The sequence below is a fragment of the Anoplophora glabripennis genome, unplaced genomic scaffold (genome assembly GCF_000390285.2).
Source record: "Anoplophora glabripennis isolate ALB-LARVAE unplaced genomic scaffold, Agla_2.0 scaffold530, whole genome shotgun sequence".
NCBI lineage: Eukaryota > Metazoa > Arthropoda > Insecta > Coleoptera > Cerambycidae > Anoplophora > Anoplophora glabripennis.
In genome coordinates, this window is record NW_019416648.1 from 290,049 (window position 1) to 311,348 (window position 21,300).

The following is a 21,300-nucleotide window of genomic DNA, read 5'->3' on the forward strand; positions in this document are numbered from 1 at the left end:
TGGTTTTTAATAAAATTTCAAATCGCAAATAGTAAAAATGTATAGTTGTATACATACATTTTTTTCATTAGCCAATTAGCACTTTACTATATACAGTGTGGAACAGGCAAATGGAATAAATTCAGTATCTCAATTATTGTGCATATTTATAAAAAATCTCGAGACTTGTCGATTTTGGATTCTAAAATGACATCCTGCAACGTGAAAATTTCATCCCTAAATTCAACCCCCTTCGAATGACAGTTACAACCCCTAAATTTTTAAATAGGAAGTAGGGGCTTGTGATACCACATTTGAAAGGTATTTTCATTCTCTATTCAAAAATACTTTAATATTTATTGCAAAAATTAGCAGAAAAAAAATAAATTCATCAGTTTGATGAAATTCGTTACAGCAAACTAAAAAATACTTAATTTCAACGAAGATGTTCAAAATTAGTTCCTTGAACGTCTTGGCCGCATACTAATTGTAAATAAAAATGTCTTCTAACGTTTTCCAACATCAGAGGCCTGACCGATGTAACCGCAACCAATATTTTTTTTTCAATAAAATTGGCAATGCCAGCTACGAATAAATTTGATAAGTAGTTCTAGCTTCTTTTTAGTTGAAAATGTTGAAAAAGAATGTTTAAAAATTTAGGGTTTGCAACTGCCACTGGAAAAGGGTTGAATTTGGAAATGAAATTTTTACGTTGCAAGATGTCATTTCAGAATCCACAATCGACGTTTTCGGGATTTTTTATAAATGTGCACAATAATTGGAGATACTGAATTTATTCCATTTGGATGTTCCACACTCTATACAGGGTGGTCCGAATTTTATGCAGGAAACTTCGCGGATGGATAGATCTTTTTAAAATATAAAATATGTGTTTGCCCTATAAACATAGTCTGGAACGGCCCCGTTTTAGAGATACAGGGTGTTGAAGTTTTTTTGTTTATATCGCACACTACCTCACATGTGGTGTAGAAAGGAGTGTAAATAATTGCACTTACTTTTAAACATAAACAAATATTCTTGTAATATTATCGTTAGAAGTGTCTGTCACAAGGGGATTGTATTGGTATGAATAACTTGAGAACGGCTAATCTTAGGGAAAAAATTAAAATCACCTTTTTACGTATTTTATGCATTAAAATATAAATCAGTTCCAATGACATGTAAAAAATGCAGTGGCGTAGGTTTTTTGTAAAAAAGGGGTAACCCCTGTCCAGTTTTACACCAGTGGTTGAACCTTTACAGCTCATATTTCATGGAATATAAGGCCTACTGTCATACATTATATGTACCAAATTTTATTGAGATCGGTTAATAGATTCCGGAGATATAAACAAAAAATCATTTTCTTCAACACCCTGTATCTCCAAAACGGTACCGTTCCAGACCTATGTTTGTAAGGGAAACACGTATTAATTTAAAGAGATCTGCCCTCGAAGTTTCCTGCATAAAATTCGGACCACCCTGTATATTTAAAACACAAAGTATTTCTTTAATACCTGTTGAATTTTAATTTAAAAATTTTGAAAACGATACGACAAACATTCGAATTGTTACCTGTCGACTTTTTTACACACATTAATTTCGTAAGTAGGTATCACATTGGAGTGACACTGTAAGCATTTATTGTTATACGTATTAATAGTATTTTATTTGATTCTTTACGATATCAAGGCAAACTACGTCTTGTCATACTAACAGAAACAGCACAGAACCGTAATAAATGTTACTCCTTTAATACATTTTTCAATATTCAAAATTTTACAATATGCCATTTACAACTTATAACCGTCACATTTTCAGGGTTAAGAATTAACAAAAAACGATATAAAATTTGCTTTTATCGCAAGGTTTAGTGTCGCTGGGTGATATGCGGAATTTAGTCATTAAATTTGCTACTCGACATTTTGAACAGCTTTAGTCGTCACGAGAAAATGAGTAAGTAAAAACAAATGGATAACTACTCCTGCACTATAATAAAAGTTTAAACAAACGCTTCATTAACAGCGTCCAATCTGTTAATGTTTGCAAATGAAATTGAGTTTTATCAGAAGTATTCGTATTTTCTATTCTGTTACTACTAAATGAAGAAGATTAAAATACATCGAAAAGTTAAGACCAAATCCCGAAAAACCACCCAACTCCTAAAACATAATTCGTACCCTAATGCGATTATCTTTTTCCTGCTGCCTTTGGCTTGGGCTTGTTGAATTGAAAGTTAACACACTTGGGAATATGTCTTTCTGCGGCAGCTTGGTTGAACCTCCTGCCGCAGTGGGGGCACTGTACGTAGTCCGGGTTCGACGATGGGGGAGGCGGTGGCAAATCGGACAGTTTGCCGCCTTTGGCCAGGTGAGCTTGTGTTTGTTTTGCCGCCCTTATGGCTGCTATGAATTCCTCGTGAGTTCTCCTCCAGTCTTTCTTGGACGTTTGTTTGGACTAGAAGGACACATAAATTAGGTTTAGTTTTTAACAATGTGTAGAAAGTTTGTTTTAACAGCAGTCACGAACTAGTTTGAAACTATTAAAATACTAGATATAACAGCGAGGTTGAGGCAAACTTTAAGGAGTGACTCCTTTCGTCATAAAAAACAAAAGTAATATACAGTGTGACCCATTTTAAATGGAAACAGGCTTAGAAAAATGGTATTTATTATCCAATTTATTTCTGATATTTTCTAGTAGATGGAGCAGTAAAAACTCTATTCTGGCGCAAAATATTAAAATTTGATTTCTATGTTCAAGGCCTACTTCGAATTTTTTTCACTGTCAAATTTTACAAAAACTGTTCAGCGATTTTTTTATTTCAAATCTAACTACGGCACTGGATTCAGCATCTCCTAAAACGATTTGGTGCCAAAATTCGTAAATAAATATATAATAATGAGGGATTTATAACAATTTTAATGTAGGCTTCATTTTATTAAATACTGTTATAGTAATTTTCTGAAAAAATGTTGGCTATGAAAAATGATTTAAAAAAAAATTAAAAATTAATTTTGCGCTTTTAATATAATAATACAATAAATTTAACATCACAATACAATGACATTTTAAATTTTTGTAGCCTCTACAAGGCTACCGTTAATTTCGATGCACTTTTCGAATCCCTTACGAATATTTCTTTGAACATTCTGCAGTTCTTGCGGGGTAACTTATTCACAATGATTCTTGGACACAACTTTTTTCTATTGCCTGGGCGTGACCTTGGATTTTATGACACACCATAAAAAGAAGTCCAACGGCGTTAAGTCCGGGGACCTGGGTGATCATCTAATTAAGGGGCTATTTCTACCTATCCATCGGTTAGGAAAGTTGAAAGTTGAAACATGAAGTCACTCGGTAACCACTCTTGCATTGTGGATATGACATCCATCTAACTGAAACTGACTTACTTTTTCTTGTACTGGAAGTTCATGTAATATATTCCAAAATTCATTTCTTAGGAATTGCAAAACTTACCATCAAAAAAGAAAGGGTTAATGATCGTTTTATTGAGTCGTTTACAATTAATAACCGACTCTGGTATTTCTGTAGCCTAGTACTAGAATTTTGTGACTATACCATACACTATTAGTTGTAAAAGTTGCCTCATCGCTGAATATAATAGTTTTTAGAAGATTTCTATTATTGAGGTACTCTCCTTGAGCCCATAAGCAAAATTCCATCCTCCTTTCATCATCACCAGGTTCCAAGGTGTGTAAAAACTTGTGTTTGAACTATAAAAATAATTTGGCTATAAAAATAATTTGTTATTCATAGCACTATTATCAGTTTTCTATCCTTGGTGTACAATGGGACAAGTTAAATAGATTTGTTAAATCAAATAATGTCTGTAAAGTATAGTTTCCTCCTAAAAATTAGGACATGTAAAAAATATTGTAAACTATTTCAAAAGTGCATCGACATAAATAGTGATTATTTAATAAAATAAGCCTAGAACATTAAAATTGCTATAAATCCCTCATTATTAAATATTTATTTACGAAATTTGGCATAAAACCGTTTTAGGGGATGCTGAATCCAATGCCGTAGTTAGATTTGACATAAAAAAAATCGCTAAAAAGTTTTTATAAAATTTGACAGTGAAAAAAATTCGAAGTGGGCCTTGAACATAGAAAACAAATTTTAATATTTTGCACCAGAATAGAGTTTTTACTGCTCCATCTTTTCGAAAAAACCCGAAATAAATGGGACAATAAATACCAGACATGTTTCCACTTGAAATGGGTCACACTGTATGTATTTGTAAAAACAGTTCACGATTCTTCAGCGATGAAATATGAAGCATAATTTTTAATGAGTTACTTAACAACAGATGAAACAATATAGTGCAGACTTCTTATAGCTCTTATAGTAAAAATAAAACTGAAACAAGATTGAATAAGTAGAGTTAGAATTACGAGAATGACGAGTTTAAAGAGTATCAAGTTCTTGATGTCGTAGAAAATATTCATATTCAGATATGGACGGACTATTTCCAATCGAAACGTTTGCGTCTCTATATTGTTTTTTTTAAAAAACGCACAGCTGAAGAGTAGAAGTCCAAAAACCCATAACAGTATTATCAACATCGTTAGCAGCAAATTATAGATAAAATGATTGTATTTGCAAAGATTCCCATTTACTGAAATGAAAAATAAATGACTTGGATATTTTTTATAAATAGAGTAAGAGGAATCATCTGAATCTAAGTACGATATTTATTAATGTTCTTCTGATCTTGAGATCTTGATTATTGAATGTTACATTTTAAGAATAAAAAAGCTCAAGAGATACTTAAGTTTTAACGAAAATGATTTATTTATGTTTCTGTAAAGGAAGATTCTCTTCATGTCAGAATTTCTTTTGATAGCTGAAATCTCTCAAGTACCTGAAGCTTAGAACACATTAATACGTGTTTTGATGACACATGTTAAAGCGTTTTACAGAACTTTTTATTACATTATATTACATATCATTCCCTTCATATAAAATCATAAGAATAACAATGACATACAACCTGAACATTGTGAATGAATTTTCGGAAATTTGTAGTAGTTGGGTTATTCTGCGTTATAAATTACAATACTTATGGGAAACGCGTTTTTAGTGTGTGTAAACGAACGTATGTAGTACTTGATTTAGCCGTCGTTAGAAACGCCATAGAAAAGGTGTACGCGCGGGGAGCTAATTGCCCGACTATAATTTTATGAATTAAAAAAATACAACGGAGAAATTTTAAATCGTAGTAATAATTAAAATGGATCAAAATGTTGGTTGTAGCAAATGGTCTGTTGGTCATAAACGCCCTAACTTATGCGAAGGTATCATTTTATAGAAAACACAATATTTATAAACTCAATCTTTGAAGTTTTCTTGATAACACTTATTTTCGATTTCCGCACTTTTCATCCTCTTTACTAGTCCAGGTGTTAGCGATATGTCACTTTCCATAATTTCGACTTCGAAGTATAATACCTAACAGTTCCAGATAGCCGTCAACGTGTTGAGAAATCAACCGCTGTTTTTTATTTATTATTTAACCTACTCATCGAACAAAAGATCTAGTAACAGGCGCGTTTCAGTGAAATATGTTTTAAGCGCTATTAAATTCAACACGAGAAAATTTATTGATAATAATTTATATCTTAAATTTCATTATAAGCCATATAAGTCATCATAACACATGATTAGAAAAATAACCTTCTGCAATATATTCTTAACATTTCAAACTTAACCACTATTTCATTATCGTTAACACATCGCTAACGCATCTATTATATGCAATTTTGTACCTATTTACAATTTATGTCGCGTTCTGATGATACATGTTTGACACCAAGAAATATTGAGAATTTATTAATGCTGGGAAATGTTAAGTATTCTATTTTATCTGTTATTATACCTATTACAAACGAAACTTTTTTTCCTATCTAATTTAATAGCATTTTATGATATTTGTTATGTTTTTTATGTAATTGGTAAAATAACTCCTGGAGCCAAAAGAGTCAGTGAAGCAATTGAGTTTACTAATTTACTGTTGCTTAACTATAAAATGTTCGAAAACACTGCTTTCGTTCTAAAATCTATAATCAATTTGACTGAAAGTCAATTGTGAATTTTTAAGTAAACTAATAAGAATTTTGAGAACATAGATTTTAATGTGAGAACCTTTGTGGTTATGCAAAATTAAATTTGTAAATTCAACACTGATTGATTATTCTGGAGCAAAGATTCTTTATTTTTAAATGTTTTTATTTTCTCCTAAGTGTGGCAAAAATGCTCAATCAAATAGGTACATAAGTAATATAAAAACCAAAAAATCAATTACTACATACAGTATTTATACGATAGGTATTGGATTGAAACTTGCTATTAGAGAGGTTTGTTCGTTGGGTATTTTCAATAATAAATAAGTACTTGGACTGATGCCTCAACACGATGACAGAAATGTTAGATATTAGAAACAAGTGTTGTGTCGCCATTATTTATCTTGATATCGGCTTCTGATGACACATCTGAACAATAGGGGTTTATGACTACGGGTGCTCTCAGTTTACTATCATGTTATTTTTAAGGTTTGAGACGAATGATATGGTTCGCTTCGATCACTAGAAGTTAATTTTCGTAAACCTCTGTTGTGTACGCTTCTATTTAAAATAATAAAAATATATGTTAACACTGGCATCACGAGACAATAATGTGATCTAAGCTTTAGCGTGTTTTTACAATGAGGGGGTGTTTGCGAAAAGTTATTTAGCGTTTAATCATTGAATATTATTCTACAATGAAAATTAATGACAGTCGTATAAACAATTTCCCTAAAACTCTTTAAATATTCTGTCAAAAAGTATCCAGAATTTGTCATTTAAAAATTCCGCGTAAAGTAAATTTAACTTTATTGTTTGGTGGAAGTAAGTAGCACTGTACTCTACTCTGACGCGAAGTTTGAGGGCGATCTGTCAAATAGTTTGTTTGCAGTTGTTAATTCTGGTAGACCACCTAAAGTGTATTCCGCGATTTTTATTATGGTTAATGATATAGAACAATGAGTTTGCCTAAAATTTTATGCCACCAATGAAATTTCTTGTGCTGAATCGTTGGAAATGTTGGGGAAGATATACGGTAATTGAGTTGTATCAAAAACTCAAGCACACGAATGCAAATGGTACGCATTGAAGTATGGTCGGGAGGTGGTTGATGATTTGCCACATTCTGGTCGTCCTTTAACGTCTTTAAATGACGAAAGCATCGCTAAAGTGAAGGAAATGGTGCTTGCAAACCGTCATTATAGTTTGATAGAGCTTGCATATGAACATAACATATCTCACGAATCAGTTTGCACCATGTTAGATAAAGTATTTAGGTACGAAACGCGTCGTAGCACGTCTGGTTCAAAAAGAACTTAATTTCCTTCAAAACAAGAATCGCAAACATGTTGCTGAAGACATGCTTGAACGAGCTAATTTTGACTTTACATTCATGCAACGCAGATAACGGGTTTACTAGTTTGGCGTGCAAACTAGCCAACAAACTTCAGAACGGCACTTTTCTAATGATGCGAAATCAAAAAAACCACGTCAATGTCGATCAAAAATCTAAAACATGTCGACTGTTTTTTTTATTATCATGGTGTCCACACAGAATTCTTTCCGGATGGAGAAACAGTCAACAAAGAATATTATCTGGGCGTTATGAGACATTTGAGAGAGAGTATTCGCTGCAAAAGGCTAGATTTATGGAAGGTCAATTCTTGGATTTTGCACGACGATAATGCACCATCACATTGGTCGTGCTTTATTATGAAGATAATATTGGAGAATAGTGAAGACTATTCTCCTATGCGTCACTTCTAAGTGTATTAAAGTATTTATTGCCCCAGAGATGAATAAAAAATTATTCATTTTATGAATGATATAAGTAAAGGGTAAAACATATTTAATAACAGATGAACTAAAAGTAACCCTACTACTACGTACTGAAATATGAACAAAAACATAAACTGTTCACTGTTTAATTTGTTGACTGTTGACAGCTGCAGCTGTAAAATGACGATACTAATGTCAGTTTGTAATCGGACCGTGTTATAGATAAATGCCATTCTATCAGATCTGACTCCAGAAGTAATTCAACACCTGCAATGTAGGTACAGTAGTCAATTAAGGGCCGCATATATTTGATAGTTTCAAATAGTTCAAGTCTAGCTGCTAAAACAACTTAGGTATTTAAAGTAAAAATGTTTCTGTTTCCCACATAATTTGATATGGAGATTGTAGGTATTTGAGGCATGCACTAATCTATTAATAATAAAAACGAAAAATTGTTTTTTACAAGTGTTTGTTGAACTGTAGGAACAAAGCATACATATAATTAGAGATAATGATTGACAAATCATCCTTAAATCTCAACAGATATTTGGAAGCTTCCTACCTTCCTTGGATATTTACAGACATTTTTATAAGCGTCTCGTATATTTAATGGGTACAAGGTTAAGATCTCATTTCTTTTATTTTACTGTTTATTAAATTACAGCAATGAACTAAATAATTACATGAATTTAGATCTCAAATCTATTCACTCTCTGCAATTTGTCTGCGTAGAAATTCCGAACAATTCTTGCAGTCTCTCAATAATTACTACATATTTTTTTATTCTTTTTATTTAACATTGACCTGACTTTAGGATGCTCTCAGTGATCTAAGGAATGATAATAAACATAAATTCATTCATTAGAAAGTTACAAAATTGAATAAATTATAGAGTTGTGGGAAATGAGCTATATTAAATGATGACTTAATTTTCTTGTAACTTTCACAGACCAACAGATGAACGGAATGTCATAGAAATATATTTTTCTTTTGAATAACTATGATTATAAATAATACAAACTTTTCTAAAAGTTCTAGAATTATTTATTATGAAGAAATATCAATTTACTACGTAGTTGTGCAATAGTTATTTCAATGTAATAATGTAATAACGAGTGTAACTATTGACAGTTATTTAAAAAAAGGAACTGATTAAATATAGTAAAACTTATTAACATGGGGAAATATATGGTGAAGCTATGATTAAATGTAACATAACTATCCTTCAAAATTAATTGATTCTGTTTTTTTTTTTGGTAATTTCATCAACTCTGTAACTTACTCAGTTTCTGAGATCTACGTATGGTGGATATCCTTAAGGAAATTAGGCTGCACAACGCCGTTCATAAATCTATTTTTATTGATATTTACTTCTTTGCTATAAAAATATTTGATACTAAACGTAAATTTGAAAAGGTATGATCGAAAACGTGATTTTTTGGATAAAAAGAAATCTGAATCACTCTGTACGGTATGATTAATTTATTATAATAATTAAAAATAACTTAAATCGACCTATAGAATCTGTGTGAGTGTGTGTTTACCTTATGTGCCGGATCTATGTAAATGCAATAAAAATTAAGTAATAATGTGATAGCAAGCGTTCAAACAGTGAAAAAATATAGGTATGTGTATATTCAAAATTTATCATGCATTAGACATTTTTTATTATAAAATAAGACGAGAAGGCTATTAAAAAAAAGAAAAAGTATTGCAGCATTTGCCCAATGCAAAATATAATAAACATTGTACCTTCGTTATAATCTCTTGTCTTGCAGTTGAATCAGGTTGTTTCCAATTCTATTAATTAAAACAAAAACAATTCATTACATGGGGTGTTTCATATAAGTCAGCACTAACTTTGTTATTATTAAAGATACATAGAAAATGGGTTACTCTCAGAGAAATAGGAATTTTCTGCTGGTCAATATAAGCGTAAGAGAAACACAATTATTACACAGCACTTGCGAGATATAGGCCATGCAAAAGATTCTTTTGTATCTACTAATTCATAGACTTAATAGACTATAATATAATATAGTGTTACCGATATTAATCAGCAGAAAAAATACTACTTGTTTGATAATTTAACCAATTTATATCTTCAATAGTGGACATTAGAAATAGTACCAACTTAATTAAAAGGGTAATACAATTTTCAATACATTTTTTCAGTTAACTGCGGTAGTACTTAATAATGCAAGGAAAAAATGATATGTTCTAGCATTTTTCATTCACAATATATTATTATCTTATTATTATATATACAGGGTAGCCCATCGAAAACGTACCGCAAGACATTACAGGGTAGTAATGAACTTTTCGGCAAAATCCAAAAACAGGTAAAGTTTGCTTCTGAAGGGGACAACTTTTGGCGCAAAAAGCATAGTAAAATCTTCAACCCCCTAAGTGGGGGTGCCATTCCCCAAATTTTTTTTAAATGGGAATGGGGGTCAAGTGGGGGGTCAATAGAAAGGGCTTTTAATTCTCTATACATCGATTCTTACTTTTTGAAAATCGATCCATTATTTTAGAAAATATGCAGCTTTGAAAATACGAACAATATTTTTGACGAGAAATGCGAAAATCGATTTAATTTTACTTCAAAACTTACGGTATTAGCTTGGTAAATTCCTTCAAAAGAATTCGCTGTTTTTTTTTCTGATTTGCGAATTCTTTAGCCTGATTTTGGTGAGCAAAAAATTGTCCGCTTTTTGTTTCGTATTTAGATAGGCCACAAGAAGTTGCTAGATAACTGTCTTGTGACTTGTAGTTGAAGAGTACCAATACTGCCGAGTCTTTTAAATTGATTAATTATGGTGTACTCAATTCCAGAAAGAGTAGAAATTATTGAGCTTTTTTTCAAAAACAATGAATGCGGAAATCGGGTCGCCGAACTGTTCAACCAACGGCATCCTGAGAAACATGCGTCTGGAAAAATTGTTCGCGAATTGGTGGCCAAATTTCGCGAAACTGGCTCCGTTCATAACAAAAAGAGGCAGGTTGAAAATCCGGTACTAAATGAACCTACGGAAATAGCGGTATTGGGGCAAGTGGCAATGGATAGTACGCTGAGTACAATGCAATTGGCTACTGCGACAGGAGTGAGTCGTACAAGTGTCCAACGAATATTAAAAAAATACAAATTCCATCCTTATAAGATTCGGCTAGTGCAAGAGCTAAATGAAGACGATTTTGATCGTCGTTTGCAATTTTGCGAAATAATGACTGAACGAGCGATAAACGATAATTTCCTCTTTAATGTGTGTTTTTCGGACGAGTGTACGTTCTTCTTGAATGGTTTAGTGAATCGCCATAATTGTCGTTACTGGGCTGATACCAATCCAAGGATTTTCCATGAGACACACTCCCAACACCCCCAGAAGTTGAATGTATGGGCAGGTATTTTTGGAAATTCCATTGTAGGTCCTTTTTTCCTTCCTGGAAATTTGACAGGCGATATGTACTTGGATTTACTACAAAATGTCATCGACCCAGCTCTAACAAATATCATAGAGGACGACCCTGCTTACAATGAACACGAACTGATTTTCCAGCAAGACGGAGCTCCTCCACATTACTCGCTCAATGTGCGCAATTACCTAAATGAGACGTTTCCAGGACGCTGGATAGGACGAAGAGGTGCAATTGAGTGGCCCCCTCGGTCACCCGACTTAAATCCTTTAGATTTCTTTCTCTGGGGGCACATTAAAAGCAAAGTTTACAGCACTCCACCTGATACCTTGGAAGATCTGCGAGGACGAATCATTAATGTATGTCGCGAAGTAACACCGCAAGTGCTCCAGAATGTTCGACAACGGTTTGAAGACAACCTGTATCATTGTATGCAAGTTGGCGGACAACATTTTCAGCATTTACTTGACTAATACCGTAAGTTTTGAAGTAAAATTAAATCGATTTTCGCATTTCTCGTCAAAAATATTGTTCGTATTTTCAAAGCTGCATATTTTCTAAAATAATGAATCGATTTTCAAAAAGTAAGAATCGATGTATAGAGAATTAAAAGCCCTTTCTAATGACCCCCCACTTGACCCCCATTCCCATTTGAAAAAATTTAGGGGATAGCACCCCCACTTAGGGGGTTGAAGATTTTGGTATGCTTTTTGAGCCAAAAGTTGTCCCCCTCAGAAACAAATTTGACCTGTTTTTGGATTTTGCCGAAAAGTTCTTTACTACCCTGTAATGCCTTGCGGTACGTTTTCGATGGGCTACCCTGTATAGTACTCACAGATAGATGAAACAACGATTATAAAAAAAAATATTATGCATTTTAATTCCGATAAATGAAATATGCCACAGAAATTTAGTATTATTTATACCGTATCAGTAGTAAAATGTCTTATTTATAGGAGGTGAGACAATATGTTAAGAAAATATACCTATTTAAAATTAAAAAACTGAGGACGACCTTTTTAAATATATCTACAGAAAAAACATTGTAATTAGCAATTAAAAGTGCCTATTTTCCAAATATACTAACAAGATGGAAGTATACGTACCTATATTAAATATTGAAACCTATAAAATGTATCTAACAATAAATTTTTGTAAACTGCTAAAATATAAGCGAATATTATTAAAATAAAATAAAATTTAGATAACGTGGCTTTTTAAAAAAGACACAGATGATATATATCACCACAATTACATAGGTATATGGCCGTTGTCGTTAAATCTAATATCAATTCAATAATATAGGGTGCCTTGTAAATAGTCTAGCATGTCGAAGGGGTCATTCCATATGGTTAGAGTACCCGTAGGCAAAACTTTTATTGATACATACTTTCTCTAAACTTCTTATACAGTTTCATTAGGTCTAGTATGACACCTTTTCTTTTGTGACTTTTTTCGATTTTGGGGCGTTTTCCCTCTAATTTTTCCGAAACACGTCGGTTTGACGACATATGAAAAATTTATAGATACTGTTTTTATTTAATTTGAATAGCTTAAAAACTTTAAATGAAACGTGAAAATAAGATTCTCTGATAAAAGATATGAGCCGTTCAAAATGTCTGCAACTCGACCATGTCAGAAAAACTACTATAAAAAAAATTATTAATAACCAGCTGATTTTATCTTATCTGATTTTTTTTAAATTTCTGAAATCTTCCCTTAACTTCTAGCCTCCCTAACTCTGTTAATTTTAATAGTACAAGAAAAAGCTAAGAGACCATTTTTATGTAGAATTGTCTGCTTTACAACTTTCATGAAACTTTTTTTTCTAGCTCTTACCCTTTTTGAGTTATCTTGAAAAAGCCCTTTGTTTTATCTTTTTCCACCCTTGGCCGGGGGTTGAACAAAAAATTACTCTCACTTATTGTTATAATATACCTTAAACTAACTCATATCAATAATTCAGCCAAGTTGACAAAATTTCGATTCAAAGGCTTAGTTAATTGGACTATTAATAACCAGCTGATTTTTTCACCATAGCTTAATTAAAATAAAGAGCATACAATTTTTTAATTGTCTGATAAAATGTATTTTCCAATTTTTCAGTCTGATGCATGAAATACAACTTTTTAATGTTTGTACTCTCATAATTTCATAATTATTTCATATTAATCTTTGAAGAATAAATTTTATTACTTCAGAAATCATTGATGAATCATATTTATTATTCATTGAAATGCAAACAGAAATTTTCCCTTTAACTGATTGCTCTAACTATTTTGGTGGAACTTTTTCAGCCAATTTTGCACAAATTGAGCTAAAAATTGTTTAAATATACATTGCAATATTACGAAGGGCACGATACCTATAACCATTTTATGAAAATTTTAATAAAAGCTATGGTAAAGTCTTTTCTTCATTTTAACCTAAAATTGCCGCATTTCTTCATTTTTTGGCCCTCATGAAGAAAAATACCGTTCGATACATGTTTGGGACATATTTTCTGGACGAGTGTGATTGTCAACTTGCACACTCACCCCACAAACATCTTTTGAAAAATACTATTACAATGTTTCAAATTATGTATGAAAAATTTCAGCTCAAAATTTCCCCGGGATTTCCCGGAAAATTTTATTGGAAAATTTCGGAAAAGCGCCTGATTCATAAGGCTTTAATTAGTACGTAAATAAGATGTCAGCTCCATCCTAGCAAAATTGACGTAAAAAATTGATTAAAAATTTTTTGATCCTAGCAATCCTTAAGAAACAATCTATTAAATTTTCAGATCTTGATTCCGAAACTGAGGAAGAAGAAAATTACAACAGTGATGATACACATGAAGAAAGTACGGATGACGATGAAAGCGATGACGAAAATAATTTTTTTATAATTTTTTTTTATTTTATATTTTTTTGTCATTTTTTCGTCAGACTCTAGTGACGCTCCAATATATTTGTCAGAGATGTGTACCACTTATTAAATACTGCTTTTCTGCATATAATTTTTCAATGTCTGACGGTTATTAATAAATTTTTTGTAGTCATGAAATCGACAACTTTGACGCGTCAGACAATATGAAAAGTTGTTTTTGCAGTTCTTAAAGATAGGATCCTGAGAAAATCAGCTGGTTATTAATAAATTTTTTTATAGTAGGTTTTCTGACATGTTCGAGGTTGCAGACATTTTGAACGGCTCATATCTTTTGTCAGAGAATTTTATTTTCACGTTTCATTTGAAGTTTAATTTAAAAACAAAACAGTATCTAAATTTTTCATATGTCGTCAAAACGACGTGTTTCGGAAAAATTAGAGGGAAAACGCCCCAAAATCGAAAAAAGTCACAGATGAAAAAGGTGTCAGACTAGGCCTAATGAAGCTATATAAGAAGTTTGGAGAGAGTATGTATCAATAAAAGTTTTGCCTACGGGCACTCTAACCATTACGCCATATTAAGAACAAAACTTCAAATAATGTCTTAAAAGGTCCATTTCTCGAGAACACTGAATAATAATAATTTTTTTCACTTTTCTGGATGTATCTTATAAACTGCTTGAATTATATTCCTTAAACTTTTTCTTTACTTCGCTAAATGACATTCCTGGATTAATGTCAATATGTTTTATTGTGCTAATATTTTAAGAAAAGCACAGGACAATGATTTTAATTTTTTTTCACATGCAATTCTTTCAATACTACTCGAGTTATTTCAGACTTGGTTTACAGAAAAAATTAATTGATTTTACTAATTGTAGTAATTACGGGTACATATCAAAAAATTCAGATTTTTCTCAAATTTGCTTTTTCAAAATCAACAACATTAAAAAATTGGACATAACTATTAATAAAATACGAGGCAATTTTCCAAATTGTTCTTAAAACGACCGGAGCAATCACTTCCTTCCCTATTTTATATTAATTATGAAAGAATCCGTGCATCAAATATATGCATCTAAAACAGAAATCTACTTGTTTCTTTACCTTTCGTTTATGAAACCATGAATTTATTCCGGGCAAATATATTTCCAAAATTACTGTTTACAATTTATTTTATCTTTTTATTTATAAGTAATTTCTTACCTTAGTACTGGTCCCAGATCTGCCTTTCTGTCCTCTTAAGACGTAAGACTCTAGTTCGGTGCCGACCACTCGATGCTTGGTGGCGTCGTACACTTTCCGCTTTTTTTTGCCCGTCTTGGAACAAATGTCCTCGTGCTTCTGAAGACGGTCGGCCGCAAACCTTCTTCCGCAGAAGTTACATTCCATTAGGTCATCTCGCGCTACTCCCGACTTACCCGACTGTTTGGCCGAAGGGCGAATATTGGCAGGGGCACGGGGGGTAGCTGGTTTTTGCTAAAAAAGTAGAAATGAGATTAAAGTAAACCATTAAAACTGTGTTTAATTTAGACATTTGAATGTCATAATTAGGTGTAAAAAATTTCAGCAATCTTTCTGACGAAAATAAAGCAATTAGCTGAATATAACATCCTCATCAAAATGCTTCCTAATTAAGTTAAAAAAATAAAAATATATATTTTTTCATTCTGGAATTTTATTCCGCATATTATTTTAGACATTTTTGTTTGTTTTTTTTTTCAAAAACGCATAATTGCTTAGTTATTTAAAACAAAACATATAAAAGAATTCCAAGTAACTTCTACTGTAGAGTGGTTTGTAACGAAAATATGGTCCATTTAAATGACTATTACGAATATCGCATCAATTTGAACTAATTTCCGAGATATGCTGTTTCCATTCAAATGGAATACTTAATACACTTTTACATTCATAATTTTAAGGACGTTAGACATTTTGAATTCACTTTACGAGTAATTTATTTAGTTATTTTAGTTCTAATCTATTACCAGTTATCATGCTCAACTTGCTACTGTAGCTTAACTTTTAGCCTTTTAGCTTTTTGGATATTTTATGTCGGCCTAGGTATTTCCGCTACTATGACTACACCGACGTAACGTCAAGAAATCTAACCTGGAAATTTTGCCGAACCGGTATTTTGTCGTGGGGTCTTTTACTTGCCTAACATTGTTTAGACAAGGGACTCGTATTTTCGGTGTCGAATGTTACAGAGTGTGTTGTAATAATTGGAACGCGTAAAGGGATTGTAGTACCAAAAGGTTTCACACTATTTCGAGGTAATTCCTACACTTTACCAGTCCTCAAAAAAGTGGTTAATGTATCGAATTTGAATGAACTATCTAAAAAAAGATAAAACAAAATTGGTAAAAATTGTGTCAAAAACGTTTACGGACAGTGGAATATTGTAATGCATTACAGATATGTATTTTAATTACAAGAAAATCAGTTGATGGAGTACTTTCATGATGATATCTAGTACTTCAAAAAATTTTTCCGAAGAAAATTGGAGATGGTGTTCCCCAGAGGAAATTCTTCTTTCTCAGTATTTTAAAAAGCATTTGATTTATTTATTGCACGACTACTCGTAGTGCAGAACTATTTTGAATGCTAAAAAATGAGTCTATTAAGGAAAATGTATTTTACATCCAGTGAATCTATGTTTAACAAGAGCTATCTATGGCTTGGTACACTAATTAAGAAACATGCCTATTTATTGCAAATGGAGACTGAGATTCAGCTCCGCAGTTGAGCCAAATTCGATTAAATTAAGTTAGGCATAACCAACGTAGAGAAAAGTTGTACAAAAAATGACAAAATTTTTGTGTAAGAAAATTTTTTATAATGCCATATACAATTTGCTTCACCATCTCTATTTGATGTCTTAAATTATGACATTAAGGACCACTATCACTTGTTTTTCACGCAATAAATAAACTATTTCCATGGTCTAGTTAAGACGCAGGCATATTTTGTGGGTCACCTTGTATAAGGTTCACAATAAAACACTAAATTCCTATTTATTTTTTACTGAACAGGAAAATATTGTTCTTATTAAGCATTCGAATCGAATTGGATTTTCTTTAAGCTGTAGAAGAAATCATTCCGTTGAGAATAGGACTACCTAGTTGTGTATAAATACTTTTAGTTACTACATATTTATTTATGATAAAATATTCAAAAGACTCTACAGCTAGTTACCGGACAAGTTTAAACTTGTATTTTTATAAATGCTTCTATTTTCTTCGGAACACGTAGCTAGGATTAGAATAAGAAAAATAAAACCAAACAAAGAAACTGAGCATAAAATTACAAAATGTAGCGTGAAACCAGAAATTAAAAAGAGAGAAAGAATAAAAAATAATTATTGGTGATCTGATTACAATAGTTTTTTTTTATGTCAATCGAACAGGATGAGATATCAAGCCGCGACTCAATATTCGCACAATTAACTGCCATTAGAGAGATTCTCATGTTCTTTAAATATTGGCATTTTGGTTTTCAATCCAAAGCAGGTTACTTCTTGCATTTAACCTAGGTGTTTGGTAAAGGATCAGAGAGATTATAAATATAACAGGATCTTGATAGTACGAGTATTTCGAAAAACTTCAAGGAGCGATTCCTTGCCAAAAAGTAAAACGTTTACCATCGAAGTTAAAGAGATAGATTAAAATTCAGTTTTTTATTTCTCACAGTTGGGAACACATAGAAGAATGCTTTTTGGGACGTTATTGTATCTTCCCTATACCGACATCTTTAATCATATGCGATCCTCGAAAGGGGTTGAAAATTGCAACTCCTAAGGTTTTTTTCATTGTTCATCTTTCCACGGAATTGGAAATTTGCAATTCAAAAAATTCCGTTTAGAAACTTGATTCACCTAGAAACTTTTCTCTTTCTATTTTTGCTAAATGCTCCTAGTTTTCATTTCTAATCTGCATTTAACCTTCTCTTAGGAATTGAGTACGAGCCGCCACTGATTTACATTGACAATTAGTTAAAAATTACTGAAACATCTTACTACTTACTTTTGCTGACATTGTGGAGCTGGGTGATTTTGATGGTGATGTGGGGGTTGTATTTCTGGGTGACTTAACCGGTACAGGAGCAGGAGACACAGAAGGTTTTGACGCCTTAATTGGTTTCCTTGGAGCGGGCTGAAAGTATAATTAAAATTTTTAGGAGTTGTGTTCTAATGAATAGTGTAACGAAATAAAATTTTACCTAAATTAAGAAATTTATCGTCATCACAATTAAATGCACATACAATTTTGAAAGAGAAATGTCAAACTGAAGTTAATATTTTTTATAACTGACAGGTAGGTACCTTTTTTTTCAAGAATATAAATGAAAATGTGATGATAATGATGTCATGTTAAATATTTGGTTAAATGTATCCGTAAATTTTACGTAAAATAATTATTGCAGTGATTTAATTTTTTAGTTATCAACATCTCATATTAAATAATTTGGCTTTGGTGTTGTTATTACTGTCTTCATTTGAAGTACAAACAAGTACAATAATATTATCTTCATATTTTTGGGATATGCATTATTATCATTAGACTTCTCGTTCTTGATAAAATTAAGTTTTCAATGTGTGTTGCAATATCTTTACAAAATTATACAGGCAATTCTTAAACCAAATATAAGAAAAAAAAGTTATATAAGTGTAAGCCCACAAATACTTTGTTTTTGAGATATAGGATAAAAAAACTCTTTCATAGTTATTCTTAAGTGAACAGGAAAGTTTTTTTTGTTTGTTCCTTAACAACTTTTGTGGTTGCGAAAACAACAGCGTGTTTCTCAATTCAGAAGAACTAAGCGTTAAGTAGCCAAAAATTCAATTTTTTTGGAGGGTTTTTATTACTCTTTTTTTGTAGAATGTCCAATTGAATAGCAATTTTTCGTGAGCTGGTAGTTACGTCACCTTCTACTAGACCCAGAATATTTTTACTTCTAAAGCTTTCTGGTTTCGTATAGTTTTTTGAAAACAGTGATAAATACATTTTTATCGGGATATCTGTGATGCGAAAACCGTTGACGATATTCTTCAACAGTATTCCCATTACAAAAACCATAAACAAACACATATTTGCATATTCTAAATTTGAATAAATTCTTGGCATTTTATAATACCTTGATCGTACAAACGCGTAATAAAATGGAGGATGAATACTCTTATTTGAAATTTTTAAAAGTATAATTAAAAACGAATAAAAATCGCATAATAACATTTACGTTTTTTCTTATTATTTTGACGTGTATTCTTGGAATTTGGCGCGAATCCCCCGACTCACCCTGTAAGTAGAAAAAGATCGGGATACACGACGTCATCTAAAATTCACTTACATCTAAACACTACACTAATATCAGATGTTTGTGATACCGGGTGCTAATTAAGTACGTCAACAAACTTTAAGGGGCGATTGAGTAAATTTAAACCAAAATAAAAATAGTTTTCGTGATAGGGTATTGCAATTTAAAAAAAATCATCTTTTCTAAATAAAATTTTGGATTTTTGTTAAAAGTAGCAAGGGTATGACTGAAAAAAAATGGCACCAATTATTTTCTCGGGATGACATGATTACGTTCTATTTAAAATCGTATATTTAGAAAAATCATGTGAACTTTTATTACCTACCAAATGAGTAGTTCTACAATTATGGCAGGTTCAATGAAGTGTCTGGTAACGTTAATGATAGTTTCTCGAATAAAAGAAAGATATATTTTTTCTTAGAAAATCATAAGGAAATAAAAGTAGTGATAATATTTTCAAAATATTCAGTGGCGTCGAATTTTTGGAGTTTTCAGTGAGATCGATTGTAAGTCACCGGTATATATTATGTATTTATATCCAAATTTAGTGGATCCTTAATTAGACAAATTATTAGCCCAAATTTGAACATTCTGCATAAAGTGTTTTTAATTTCAACACCCAGTATCTCGAGAACTATTGATTTGTTCATATAAAATTTTCAGCTTAAAATCACTCAAATAATTGTAATTTAAATTTTGTCCTTATACTTAAATTATACCCTGTATATTAGAAAATACAGTCTACATATCTACTTAGAATTTTATACAATAATCGAGCGGTATACGCTGTATTCGGCAATTTGAGGCCTAAAATAACTAGACGGAAATACTTTTCGCAGGTCTTTCTTTTTAAAATTTTACGTAATTTGGCTGATTGCCAGGAATTTATAACCAAATTATCATTTTCCATACGTAGATTTAGTTGTAGAAAAAATGGATCATTTTATTTACCAACTCCTCGTACTAATGTACTCAAAGATTTACCACTTTATGAAATTTGTGACAACTGTAATAAAAATTCTGTAGATATTTTTAACTGCTTGCAGCCTTACTGACTTGAAAATACTTTATTTTTAATGTCTTGCAGTTTTAGATATGTAATTTTAATCTTCATTTATGTGAGTTACTTAGTGTATAAGTTTTATTTATTTCCTTCTTTTTTATGACGTTCTGTAGTTTTTTGTTCCTTTTAATTTTGTTTGTAATTAATGTACTTTTATTATTATTATTATTATTACTGTCTTTAAAACCCCTGTTCTATAATTGGGTAGTACCTGTTGAACAGTGTGTTAAATAAGTAAATAAATAAATAAATAAATAAATAAAGACGTAATTGTTAATTATTGTACAGGGTATCTCAGTGTCAGCATACACAAATTTACCAGGGGGTAGACCAGACCAAAATAAGATTAAAATTCTTATAAAATATTTTTCTGCGATGCACTCTCACTGAGTTACAGGGTGTTGTTAAAAAAAATAAAAACAACTGTCCGCAACAGTGTTGCCAGCGCCAGTACTTTGGTCTGTTTTCAGCACCTTTTTAAACAAACTAGACCTTCGTACTTTCTCCTTACAATTCTGCACCTTTTCGAAGAGTATGACGTCAAGACAACCATAACCTATCAATGTTGGTACAACTCATGATTTGTAAACTAATTACTTTACAAATCTTGGATACAAGTTGTATACAACTGCTACGGCTACTATGGGCCGTGGGGTGGATAGAGGGGTACGCCTTTTCCTATATTCTATGATTCTGTGGTGTTCTGTTTTGTGCTGTGATTGGCACATTCACACAATTGACAATGGTTGGACTACAGCTCCTGATGTGAGCTCTTGGGCAAGGATTT

At 31.7% G+C, this 21,300-nt stretch overlaps 1 protein-coding gene across 2 annotated transcripts; it reads right to left on the reverse strand.

Moving 5' to 3' along the window:
- Window positions 1-1,126: 1,126 nt before the first annotated feature.
- On the reverse strand, window positions 1,127-18,427 carry LOC108911692 (zinc finger C2HC domain-containing protein 1C-like). Of its 2 annotated transcripts, XM_018716684.2 has the most exons (5): window positions 18,356-18,427; window positions 18,160-18,288; window positions 15,338-15,610; window positions 9,600-9,647; window positions 1,127-2,436 (listed from the first exon to the last, which is right to left on the reverse strand). In XM_018716684.2, the coding sequence occupies exons 2-5, from the start codon at window positions 18,169-18,171 to the stop codon at window positions 2,170-2,172; spliced, it is 600 nt and encodes a 199-aa protein (XP_018572200.1). In that variant the 5' UTR covers window positions 18,172-18,288; window positions 18,356-18,427; the 3' UTR covers window positions 1,127-2,169. The 2 variants fall into 2 exon arrangements, with proteins under 2 accessions (XP_018572200.1, XP_018572201.1); XM_018716685.2 differs by lacking the exon at window positions 9,600-9,647.
- Between the last annotated feature and the right edge of the window lie 2,873 nt (window positions 18,428-21,300).

Bases quoted from the DNA above. Each gene is read 5' to 3' on its own strand.
- LOC108911692 (XM_018716684.2), bottom strand. The intron at 9,648-15,337 runs GTAAGAAATTAC...TTTAATTAATAG, and splicing joins GATCTGGGACCAGTACTAAG to AATTGGAAACAACCTGATTC. The intron at 2,437-9,599 runs GTACAATGTTTA...GTGTCCTTCTAG, and splicing joins GACAAGAGATTATAACGAAG to TCCAAACAAACGTCCAAGAA.